The 13,244-nt window shown below is 32.4% G+C and overlaps 1 protein-coding gene across 1 annotated transcript; it reads left to right on the forward strand.

Annotated features, from left to right (window-relative positions):
* Positions 1 to 3,247: 3,247 nt before the first annotated feature.
* LOC127702732 (uncharacterized) lies at positions 3,248 to 5,044 on the forward strand (the record flags this gene model as incomplete). The annotated part of the gene is made up of 1 exon (XM_052207037.1): positions 3,248 to 5,044. A coding segment is annotated over one exon (1,587 nt), but the record flags the coding sequence as incomplete, so codon positions are not given.
* Between the last annotated feature and the right edge of the window lie 8,200 nt (positions 5,045 to 13,244).

A 13,244-nucleotide genomic window follows, 5' to 3' on the forward strand; every position in this document is an offset into this window, starting at 1 on the left:
GAAGCTTGTGCAATATTATGAAGGCATTCCAACTTAACTTTCAAAACGTTAAAAAGGGAATAGCAAATAATGGTGTCGGTAAATAGCATTCAACATCAAACTTTATCATTCTGGTCCTTTGGAATATCATAAAGGCATCCAATTTTTCATTTCATTTTATATTTATTTGATTGGGTACCTGTACGAAAGGGAACTAGAATCATAGTAGCGAAACACATAGAGTGCGATCAGTTGTCAATTTCCAGACGATTGTAATGCACGGAATCAACCGGAAGTTCAATAAAACAAGACAGGACTGTGTTCTGAACGCGTTCCAAGTGTACCGAAAAAATATTAGGTGCAGTCAGAATTCAAAATGGCGGAGAAGGGAACTGATAGGTAAAGAAACAATAATTTTCAGCTTTCAGTCAAATAAAAACAGCAAATTGATAACCAGTTAAATCAAGGATTTGCATAGTAATTCAAATATACAAATCATTGGTTCAAAGTATTTCAACGTATTTGACCATATAAGCATTATTTTAAGGGAAATATGCAATAAAAGTCCCTTTTTTTCTATCAGACTAACACTTTGTAAAGGCCGGCAGATGTCTTTTACGTATAATAATAATATCAAGAAGACTTTGAAGTTAGAAATTTTTATTTGGACACTTAAAAATGTCATGTTTTGTTCGGAAAGACCAATAGATGCAGCCTACGGAAAAGTGAAACCAGTTGCAATTAATTCTTGCCACTCGAAAATGCGAATTATTTACCATTATTTCGTAAATTCGTATATATTGTTATAAATCAAGTAAAATAAAATAAGAGAGTATACAAAAACCATGAAAAACACAATCTTTAATTCGTAGGCCGAGTTGTTCCCTTTTTATTATATAAATAATGGTTGGCCGAGTTTATAACGGTCCGAGTTTCCTATGGGCGAGTTTGTTTTAGGCAGAGTTCACCCGCAGTGAGATACATCCGGTTCCAATTCGTTCGATTGACGTCTGGGTTCGAAACAAACGGAACCTGTTCAGAACACACCAAACCCGAGCGCACCCATACAGTGCTTACCAAAATAGATCTTAGTTATGCCGCTTTGTCTGACTAATATACATTTAAACAAATAAAACTGATGAAAAATGTAAAATCATACAATTCTTAAGTTTAAGTCGCCCTACCCCGCCTCAAAATAATTTACAAAATTAAAACATGATGCAACATTTATTCAGAAGAATGCTTCTTTTTACAAGCAGCATTGAATGATTTAAAAGTTTACACCAAACACACACACGTCGTTAAAGAAGTTAAATACAATTTTCTTTTAGTATTACGTTCCGCTCTCTAACTTATTTCTACTTGAATATAGTAGTATGTGCATGGTATCATTTTTCCATTAGTGTCCTAGTTTAAATTTTGTGTTTAAATTTATAGTTTTTATTTTAATTTTTTTGTATTCATCCTTTATGTTCAGATGTATCTTTTAATTTTTTCTTTTATTGTACTTGCATATATGTCCGATACTAGCCAGATATTTCTATTGTAAAACAGCTTTTATTTCATTAACTCGACCAAATTACGCTTTCCTTTCAATAATCGAGAATGATATTAGCTAGGAGGTAGGACAAATTGTGTGACAAAGTCTTATAAAAATCAAACTACACTAAAGCGGTGTATTGTGTTGTATCTGTCAGATAATAATGTATACTTGTACGTGAATCACACATTTAAAAACAAATTTGGAAAAGTTTGGCAAAATGAAATTTAACAGCCATATGTTGGTCTGTTTTGCTTTTGTTTTTGGTTTGTTTAATCAGCTCTTCAACGTTTTGAAGTTTGAAAAACAAGTTTAGATTCTGGAACACTGAAGGGAAATTATTGTCTAAAGGTGCATCTGGTGCAGTAAACTTGGTACCATTAATGTTACAATTTTTAATTAAAAAAAGAATATTGCATGCATTTATAATTGCGTATTGAAAAATGGACAAAAAATTATTTTAATAATTTCTATTTCAAGAAATGCTGCATTCGTTTAAAGCTATGAATATTTAAAATGCAGGTTTTTACTTTTTGGCGAAAGTTATCCCTTTACAGCAAAAATTTCTGAATTTGCAGAATTCCATTTCGAAAAACATGCGTTTTCAATTATATTACGTTAATATGGAAATGGTTCTACTCAAGTGTTTTTTTTCTAAACGTTTTAAAATTGGAAACAACGTTTGTAATTTGAAAGTTGACTATCATAGAATATATTATCCTACCTTTCCAGATTGAATTCATAAATAGAAATGAAAACTAAACAATAAATAATTCTAATATAAAAAAAGTTTAAGGAGATTCTTATTTTGAATTTTGCAAACATTGAAAATTTATTCATGTTTAAGCTAAATTCATCACTTTTATGCAGTATTAATCGAACATTTTAATAATAAAATCCAGAGAAATGTCGATCAGTGAAAAAGAAAGTTAAAACAAACTAAATGGTCTTAGCCAATTATCCCCTGAATTTTTCAATTACCATTTTCTCGGTGAAATTGAATATCATTTTTACTTCTAACAAATTATCAGGTATGCTTATTAAGAGCTTGTCGTGAAAAAACAACTATTCCGTATTGTAAGAAAAGGCATAACAATTACTGTTTACACCATATTTCATTCAACTTATGATAAGGAAATAATTCGTCCAATTTGTATTTTTCAAAGTTATTGCTAGGTAGTGAAAGAAAGGTTTCAGTTGAACTTGTGAATAAGCTTTTTTTCTGCAACCAGACAAATTCTAGTTCAGCCTAGAAGTTTACATAAGGTATATTTGTAGTATCAAACAACAAAATAACTTCTTTTCTATTCTCATATAATGTAGTGTAAATTTATGTATGCATTTCTATTCTTATTGAATTTAGTTTAAAGTTTTGCCAAATGTATATTTTTAAATAACTTAAAAAAACAAATGTAAACTACATTTAAAATGATCTTACGGTTATTATTTGCATGATTGAACTCTTTGTTTTTGTTTTATGTTGACTACTTTGTCTTTATTATACTGATTGAGAACAATGAGAAGGGCTGATTGAAAACAATGAAGTTTTCTGTCATGTAATTATAACGCATTACTGTCTTCATTATTAGTGTGAGCTTTACGCACGTTCCGAATTTGTTAAAACGTGTACCTTAGAAAAGTAATATAATGGCGGATTCATCTTGCAAAGCGAAAGATGAAAATCTATGTATGCTGTGCGAATGCAGAAATACCGTCAACTGGTAATGCTTAAAGTGTAGCGATTCACTATGTAATGACTGTAAAAAGGTTCACGAGAAGCTTTCGTCAACAAAAGATCACGAGGTCGTTTCTTTGGAACAGTATGATGGAAACCCTTCTGCACATCAAACAACGACTTCATACACGACATGTAATCTCCATAAAAGATCATGCAAACTTTTCTGTGCAGATTGCAATGTTGCGATTTGCAGAAAATGTGCTAAAGAACATTGTGACCACAAATATGGAAAATTATCGACTCTTCGACGAGAAATAGAGGAAAAGGCAAATTCACTTTTGATTGAAATGAAAAATCGAAAAGATTCATACGAAAAATACGAACAAATCAAACGTGATAAAAAACCAACTTTAGAAAAAGAACTAAAAGAAACCCGAGAAAGAATTATAGAACTCACCGAGCAACACTACAGAATGTTACAACAGAACTTTAACCAGTTCTATCACGAATCTGACAGGCAAGTTCGCGTTATTCATGAAGGCGGCTATTTTGAAAATCTTCAGGAAAAAGAAATTAAGTTGAATGACATTTTGGTAACAGAAGATTTCACACAAATGATACAGAAATTTGATACATTGAAAAAAGAAGTTCTGAATACCTTATCGGTTATTCCAAAGCTAAACAACGTCGAATTTAAGCTCGGCAATATAATTGATGATCTTGCTGTTCACGGTTTTGGTTGCCTTTTGTTAAGTGATAACATTAAATCATTATTTGAATCTGAAACTTTAACGATAATAAGAGAAATGGAGACAGATTTTAGGAAAATAGATTTCATACAGCCTTTGGGGACTGATACAATGTGGTTAGCTGACCAAAAAACAGAAATTCTGCAACTTGTTGACTACAACCATTTGACTTCTAATCCTATAAATCAGATATCGATGATTGTGAGTGACGGTTGTGTTTTAAATGAACAGTTATTTGTAACTGACAAAGGTTATAACAAAGCAATCCGCATTATATCGATGGACGGTACGATAAAAACATTTAAGGTATTCGAAAATGCAATTCCAACTTGCATCTATGTTTGTCCAACTGGAGAAGTTTTCGTTGGAACTATGGAAAGCTCAGATTACTTTAGTGAGAAGGATTGTAGAATCCAAAAGTTGTCAAATGCTGGGGATGTTAAACAAGAATTTGAAATTGACAATCGAGGCATAAAGCTCTTCAAAGATCCGTATCGTTGCTGTGTTAATGAAATTAACAAGAATATTCTCGTAATAGACCTTATAAGTGATAAGGCAGGAAGATTAATTTGCATGACTGAAAAGGGTGATATAAAATTTCGATATTTCGGTAATATGTCTTTGAATTTACCAGAACCGTTTTCTCCGAGTTCAATTGCATGCACGAATGATACAATTCTGGTGAATGATTATAATTCTAATAATGGGTTACATGTTTTGGACATAGACGGCAAATTCATACATTTTCTCTCGTACTCATATTTTGAAATAGACAATCCAGTCAGTATTGCCATTGACCAACACGGACAGCTCTTGCTTGGAAGTGTTTCGTACGAAAGTAACGAATCTAGAGTAAAATCGAAAATTTATATTACAAAAATACAGTGAAAACAACACAAGAGTTTAGTAAAACTTTTTTCTAGAATGCTCATAATTTGACCGCTTAACTGCAATCCAATATTCTTTCCAACTGTACTTATTTTTTTCTTACTTCAAATTAAATTCATTTTAAAAACATTTCACAATTTACTGTTTAAATTAGTTAAGATAATAGCACCTGGTAAAGGTATGGAATAAAATTTCTTTTAATACGTCTTATTATTTGAAATTGTTTTTTTTAAATTACTTCCACTCACAACATGAAGGTATTTAAGGGTTGTCTAATATAAAAATAAGAAGATGTGGTATGGTTGCCAATGAGATTACTCTCCACAAGAGACCAAATGACACAGAAATTTACAACTATAGGTCACCGTACGGCCTTCAACAACTGAATTACAGGCTCCTGATTTAGGACAGGCACATACAGAATGTGGCGGGGTTTAACTAGTTTGAGGGTGCCAACCCTCCCCCTAACCTGGGACAGTGGTGTAACAGTACAACATAAGAACAAACTATAAAAATCAGTTGAAAAGGGCTTAACTGATCAGATGGATACAAAGCAGAAATACATATTACAAAAACACAGAGTGGACGTGACAGGGTACTTATACATCCCCACAACAAAAAGACACAAAGTACAGATCTGAGAGTACTCGCAGTTACTGACAGCTAGGTCAAAGCCAAATACTACTGTTATGATCATACAAACAGGAAAAATAGACTGCATGTACGTTGGGTAGTTTAATTGTTTTCATGGTGCGCCACATTAATATCAAATTCACTAAGAGGCAACAGAAAAATATACATCCAAGATAATAAGGGGTGTACACAGCAGAAAAAAAGTGTATTCATAACAATGCTAAATACATTGGCGAATGTGCGGAGCGGTAGGTGGTCTTTTGGTTTTCCCGGTAAGAACATTAAATATGGACGCAACTACGTTTTTTGCATAAGGATTGTTACGATCCTAGCCACCTGCAATACTATCATTTACTCTTGATATATACCAATTAACGTACAATGGTATACATACCAAACTAGGTGGTGTAAGTACAGACGTTAGTGACTCGAGTGTGGAAGGTCATAGGTCGATACACGGCTAATTGGTCAGTACATTTACTAATTGCATTCTTTTCAGAAACATTTGATTTACCATTTTGGCAGGGTCTCGATTCGCTTTCCAAGCGATGCATCCATAGAAAGAAACCCTTACCTTGTATCGCTTCTTTGTAGAGAATGCGATTCCTATATGTTCGTCTAAATTTATATCACATTTAAATTGTATCTAGATATAACAATGGTTAATATAAATATGCATACAGACAAGAACATTTCTGTCTGAGTACATAAACTTCGAAGAACCATAAGCATTAAATTTCTTTATAGATATTTGTCTTATTTAATTTGCATATTTTAAACAGTTAAAAAAATGAATATTCAGTTTATAATTTATAAAATTGCTACCTACCATAAATCGATTGAACAGATTGTATCTAAACTTACCCGATATTGATATTTTATTGCATACTACAGTTACATAAACATGTTTAGCATGAAGTATCAAGATAAGTATATTCGTTTTCCCCATCATTTATTTCTGGAAAGATTATAAGGTGTCCCTTATGGAGTTAAAAGGGTTGTGGTTGTTTTCATAAACACAATACTCTTGTGTACACTTTAAATTTAATAATTAAACATTAGAATAGTGTCTTCAAAATCATTCGCTTCTGTAATCCGTTTAATTTTTTCAAGTCTTACATTTGTATGAGGAGTGTTTAAAATACACCCGAAATTACCAAGTGGTTTCTCCGTCAAGCCTATTGAATTTGAAAATAATGATTACATACATTTTAGCTAATATATATTTCAAATTTGAGCAATTGAGAGTCCAGCTAATGAAAAACCTTTCAGACACAAAAGGTAAGTGTTATTAACAACGAAAACACTAGCATTCTTCTGAAATATGTCCTTAAAGGACCACATCACTTGCGTGTTCGTATTGGCAATTGTATCTACTTTTCTTTTATTTCTTTTTTGTATTAAACAGAAACCATTTCTTTCCATTAGACAGTTTCGTATCCTTCAACTAGTGAATTGATTTACCAAAGAATCTTAAGAGTTGACACCTCCAACTGCTTTTTTTTTAATATAACGAAATATGATCTTAGTCTAAGGAGTTATTCAATACTTTTATTGAAGTGATATGAAATGAATTTGGAAATTACGATTAAGACATCTCTAAGGATGGTCTTACAGCCGGTCTTTATCTTAAGTCGTGTTAACAAATCCTCCTAAGATATTCAAACATTGTGTCCCTAAGTTATGATAGATGAATATTTGTCTTAAGATGATCTTATGATAATCCTAAAACTTATTGTGTAACATGTCGACGTCAGGCCGGGCTGAAATTGGGTTGTCAGATTTGGTACGTTCGAGCAGTTATATAAAACGTTTATTTACCCTGTTGTTTCGATAGATGAAATCCGTTTTCGATTTTATTGTACCTGCAGAACCGCACCTATCTTTGTTTACTACAAACCTTAAAATACTAATAGACAGATAAACTCGTTTACCTTTAAATCAGTCGTTTGCTATATCATTAAAGTTAAAAAAAAAAAAAAAAAGCATAAGTAAAATCATTCGCAGATTCTTCTTAGTTTATTTTAAATGTCAGTTTTTTTCCACTACCTGAGAGAATTTAGACAAAATAGGCTGTGACTAAAAATTCAATCTTACCATTTGTTATTGTCAAACAAGAAAAAAACAGTTTAAATACCATCGATTTAATCAATTATTCAAGCGAAAAATTCTTTACTTTAAATGATGCACTAAATCATATTGAAATTTCTCATGTTTCCGTTGTATTCTTTTCTTTCTCTTATTTCTAAAGGTTTAAAGGGTCATTAGCTGTAAAATTCATTTTCACCGATTTGACTTAAATTCTCATATTTGATTTATAACATACTAAAACGTATATCCAAGTTATAAAAAGTCTTAAATAAACAATTTACAATGCATTGGCTCGATAATATGTATCAGCATTTCGTGTGTATTTTAGTCTAGACGCCATCTAATTAACCATCGATGTGACCTCCGAAGACTGCCGACGGTCATATAACCCAAAAGTAAACATAAATATAGATATAAATAGATAGCGAACTCGTGCAATTGGATTTTTCTAGGTCTGTTTGATTTCATATTATAGGTTACAAATATATGTTAATCATCGTGTTTACCAGTAAAAGAATGAGTTTTTGTGGATCGAATCAGACAATCAAATGGTTTACCCTTGTTTTACTTTCAATGTTGACATTCTTTTCCTTTTAATAACTGAACACGCCTAATTTGTTGCGTAAACCAACGCTAGCTAAGGGGTTAAATTGAAGGTCATATGAATACGGATATAGTGAGGTCGAATTATTCACTTGCGATGTTTCTTTGCTTATTTTGACAAAATTGAACCAAACTGGCTGCTAAAAGCGAATTATTATTTCACTTTTTCACTTTCATTAAAGATTAAAAAAAAAATCATATCTTAATTTTTTTTATATCTCGTAGCTAATGCCCCTTTAATTCCTCAATACAATTCAGTAAATGATGTTCAACATAAATTACAGGTACGAAATGGAAATGTTATTTTACTAAATTACAAGTACCTATTTTTTTCAATTATAACTCCGTTTTTTTGTAACGTTAGGTACGGGGGAGATAAATCTTATGTTTTGCCTTTTGACCTCACCTACTTTTTACACGAACATTTTAGAACCTAACATACAGATGTGAATATACAAACTATAAAACTTTTTCCTGTTCTATTTTTGAAAAGCTCCTTTATTTTTATTTTGCTTTTCCTAATTCACATATATGTTCTGCTGCAGTTAAGATCATAATTACATATTGTAATTTTGTTTACAGGTACGTTACTCATAGCAAATGGAATATGTTATATGGTTAACAACCATTCTGGCATTATCATACATTTCTACCTCCAGACAGGAAACAGATCATGGTAACGCGAACTGTTCACCTTGTTCATGTCATAGGCACATAGCAAACTGTCAGAACAAAGGGATAAACTTAATTCCAATACTGACATCAAACATAACTGATCTTGTTTTGAGAAATAACCGTTTCACTTTTATTTCAAATAACACATTCATTAACGTTAGCGTTTCAAATATTCGGTTTCTTAATATTGCATTTAACGGAATTCGGTTTATTACGGCTACAGCACTTTTGGCGTTAGAAAATTTAGAGTATTTGAACATAAGCTTCAATAATATTGGCGTTGACAATTTATTTTAGGCCTTTAGTGGACTTCAGAATGCACCATTACATATGCTTATTCTTGATAATACACGAATGAAAAAACCTTCCAATTGATATATTCGGTATCCTATCGGCATGTCCACTGTCTCATCTGTCTCTAATGTACAATCTAATAGATAATTTTCAAGGAATTGCCGTCACACCGCTGTCATTTCTAGATAAGTTCAACTTAGACGACAACGATTTTTCGGATCTTGATTTTTCTGGGCTATATCATGTGAAATCACTTTCAGTAAGTATTCCAGATGACACACGTATATTGCCTAATTCATGCAACACCAAAACATTCATGCCAAAATTAGAGGAACTGGAATTTTCACTATCAAATATTGAACTGATCGCTGAGTTTCTTAAAAAGATAGGTCACTGTTTGACAAAACTGGTTTATGTTATTCCTAAACCTGAATATATTATCTATTCAGATCAGTAAAAAAAAATATACCCTCTATTCAAATGGATCTGAATTGTTTTACCGCCAACATACCCCTTTAATTCATAAAAAATGTTTACTATTGTTGGGCCTGTATTTGTGCTTCAATGAATGACATGTAAAACACTCTGGATTTTCATGGCAATACAACTACAAGTTTCATTTATACAAAATCGGGTTAACATTAAAGTCAAGTTATTGGTTTTTTTTTAACTGAAACTACACCTCTACCTTCGTCGATGAGTAACGTTCAGTTGCCTACAGGGATAAATTGATAGAGGGGGACGAAACGCATTTTAAACTGCCACATGTTTTAACAGTTTAAGCATACACTACAAACCAGTAAAAGTCTGAAATGGCCTATATCTGTACTCGACTGTACTGATTTTTACTCGACCAGTCTGAATTGGTCTGAAATTTACTTGATAATACTCGACTGTAGTCTGAACCATACTTAACAGTCTGAACTTGTACTCAACCCTTACTCGACCAGTACTTAACCATTTTATACGCGTCTAAACCATGCTCGACCTAGTCTGAACATTGCTCGACCTAGTCTGAACCATACTCGACCTAGTCTGAACCATACTCGACCTAGTCTGAACCATACTCGACCGTCTTAACCAACCTAGACCTATTTTTTGTATCCATCTATTGTATTTCATCAATTTAGGAACTGTTTGTATGTAACCATGAAACCTATGTAGTTTTTATTTAGGAATTTAGGAAAATTAATTTAAAAAAAAACACATGCCAAACAAGAAGCACCTTAATAAGGTTTAATTACCCTCAGTATAGGTGTGGTTTTTAGGTAAAAGAATTTTTTTTTTTTTAACAAAACTCTAAAACTTTAAAATTAATATAATTAAATTATTATATAAAATAATTTGATTTAACTATCTCTATTCGATAAATCTGAGAATCATGTAAGAATGTAAAAATCTGTTTTTATAATATATCTTTATTTTATTGTGGCTGTTGTCATGTCAGTTAAAAAGAAATTTATTTTAACAGTTAAAATTTAGAAAAAATAGAGGTTATTTGGTCAAGTATGGTTCAGACTGGTCGAGTATTGTTCAGACCTTTGGTCGAGTATGGTTTAGACTGAAAAAAATAGGCCGAGTACAGGTCGAGAATGGGTTAAGACTGTTTCAGACTGGTCGAGTAATAGTTCAGACTATTTTCAATGACAAAGATAAGGGTCAAGTACAAATCAGTACAGTCGAGTATGGTTAAGACTAGGGTCGAGTTATGTCGAGTAAAGTTCAGACCAATTCAAACTGGTCGAGTAAAAATCAGTACAGTCGAGTACAGATATAGGCCATTTCAGACTTTTACTGTTTTGTAGTGATAGATTAAATATGACTTTTGAGGGATGAGGTTAGAGTTAGAGATGAACTCTCTCTTGACATCAAAGGATGTTTAAGAAGTTGTATTATGGATACCAAATATGTTTCGGACATTCAGTTAATGGTAATTTCTGGTCTTTGAAAACTATTTTCCCCTAGTATTAACCACGCATCTGTGCCTTACGTTTCTTCTGTCATAAGTACAACTGTATAAGCTGGGACATGATATACTAGTCCCAGGTATAAGATACTTTGTTTGTTAATAAGGTACACACATTTTAATCATAACGATACGGTGTTTTTTTTTCAATGTGAAGTCGACAAGAATACGTTTGGCCCAAATACTGTGAAAATGTAATTTTGTCAGCTTAAGCCCATAATCGTTTGTAATAAGGTAGTGATTTATGATTTGTGTTTGTTTTTATAATGCTTTTGTAAAAACTTTTAACCCCAATAAAGAAGAAAGCATGAATAAGTATGGTTGTTGGAAAATATTAGTCTCAGACTGCGGCTTCTAACGGCGGCTTCATAGATTGTGTTCACACATGTAGACATTTTCCATGCATTATGATTTTGCATAATTTCGTGAATACACATTTCCGATTAAAAACTCTTTAAAACTAACCTTTCTTCATTTACTGCATCCAAACAGGAAATGACAATCCTTATGAGTACAAATTACGCGCATGTCAATAAGGGTCCAAGTAAATCGTGCGCACAAGTTGTATAACTTGCGCGCACAAGATAGTAACTCGTGCGCACAAGTTGTGTAACTCGTGCACACAAGATAGTAACTCGTACGCACAAGATAGTAACTCGTGCGTACAAGTTAGAAACTCGTGCGCACAAGTTGTGTAACTCGTGCGCACAAGATAGTAACTTGTGCGCACAAGAAAGTAACTTGTGCGCACAAGATAGTGACTTGTGCGCACAAGATGTGTAACTTGTGCGCACAAGATGTGTAACTTGTGCGCACAAGATGTGTAACTTGTGCGCACAAGTTAGTAACTCGTGCGCACAAGTTGTAATTTTATTTTTGCATGGCACTCCAGGGCTTCCGTACCGTAAGTTTGGTTCGATTTTGTCAAATTAAGCTAAAAAAAACATCGCTGATGAATTATTCACTTGCAAGTGAATAATTCGACCTCATTGAATCCGTATTCATGTGACCTTTAATTTAACCCCTTAACTGGAGATGAGTTACGCATGTATTCAGTTATTTAAAGAAAAAGAATGTCATGATTGAAAGTGAAACAAGGATGAACCATTTGGTGGACTCATTCGATCCACCAAAAAATCGTTCTTATATAGGTAAAAACGATGATAAACATACTTTTTAACCTACAATATGAAATCATACAGACCTAGAAAAATCCAATTGCACGTGGTCGCTATCTATTTATATTTATATTTATGTTTATTTCGGGTTATATGACCATCAGCCGTCTTCGGAGGTCATCTCGTTGGTTAATTAGATGACGTCTAGACATCACGAAATGCTGATACATATTATCGAGTCCATGCATTGTTAATTGTTTATTTAAGACTTTTTGTAATTTGGATATACGTTTTAGTATGTTTTAAATCAAATATGAGAATTGGGGTCAAACCAGTGAAAATGAATTTGACAGCTAATGCCCCTTTAAGTTTGGTATTCTGAAACTTAAATGACACGTGGTTTTACTACTTAGTCTAGTAAAAATATAGGATTCCGTGATGCTTTAAATTGTTACTAATTAACTCGATTGATATTACAAACAAATGTTTCAGCAGGAAGATTTGTTTTTGTAAATACATGCATGTCAATAAATAGTAGTGTTCTCGACTTGTGTAAATATACTTGTTTGTAGTGAACTTGTAGTCAATTTCACCTTTGAATACACTAATTTTGATGTGATTCAACATTATGTTCAACATTTAGATGTGATTCAGCATTATGTTCAACTTTTAGATGTGATTCAGCATTATGTTCAACTTTTAGATGTGATTCAACATTATGTTCAACATTTAGATGTGATTCAACCTACATTTCGTGGTACTTTCGCTAGAATGAAATTTGAAAAAAATAGGCAGGACAGGAGTTTTGAGTAAAAAAAAGGCAGGATGAGATTATTTGCTAAAAAAAAAGGCAGGATGACAATTTAGTTAAATAAAAAAGTCAGGATAAACTAAAAAAAAAGACAGGACCTTATAGAGTAAAAAATAAAAAGGCAGGACCGAATAAAGGGAAAAATAAAAAGGCAGGACAAATATTTTCATCCTAGCCCCCCCATAAAAATCAAATGGTAGCTCCCTAAAGATAGAGCAA

The sequence above is a fragment of the Mytilus californianus genome, unplaced genomic scaffold, assembly GCF_021869535.1.
Source record: "Mytilus californianus isolate M0D057914Y unplaced genomic scaffold, xbMytCali1.0.p SCAF_5, whole genome shotgun sequence".
In the NCBI taxonomy this organism is placed as follows: Eukaryota; Metazoa; Mollusca; class Bivalvia; order Mytilida; family Mytilidae; genus Mytilus; species Mytilus californianus.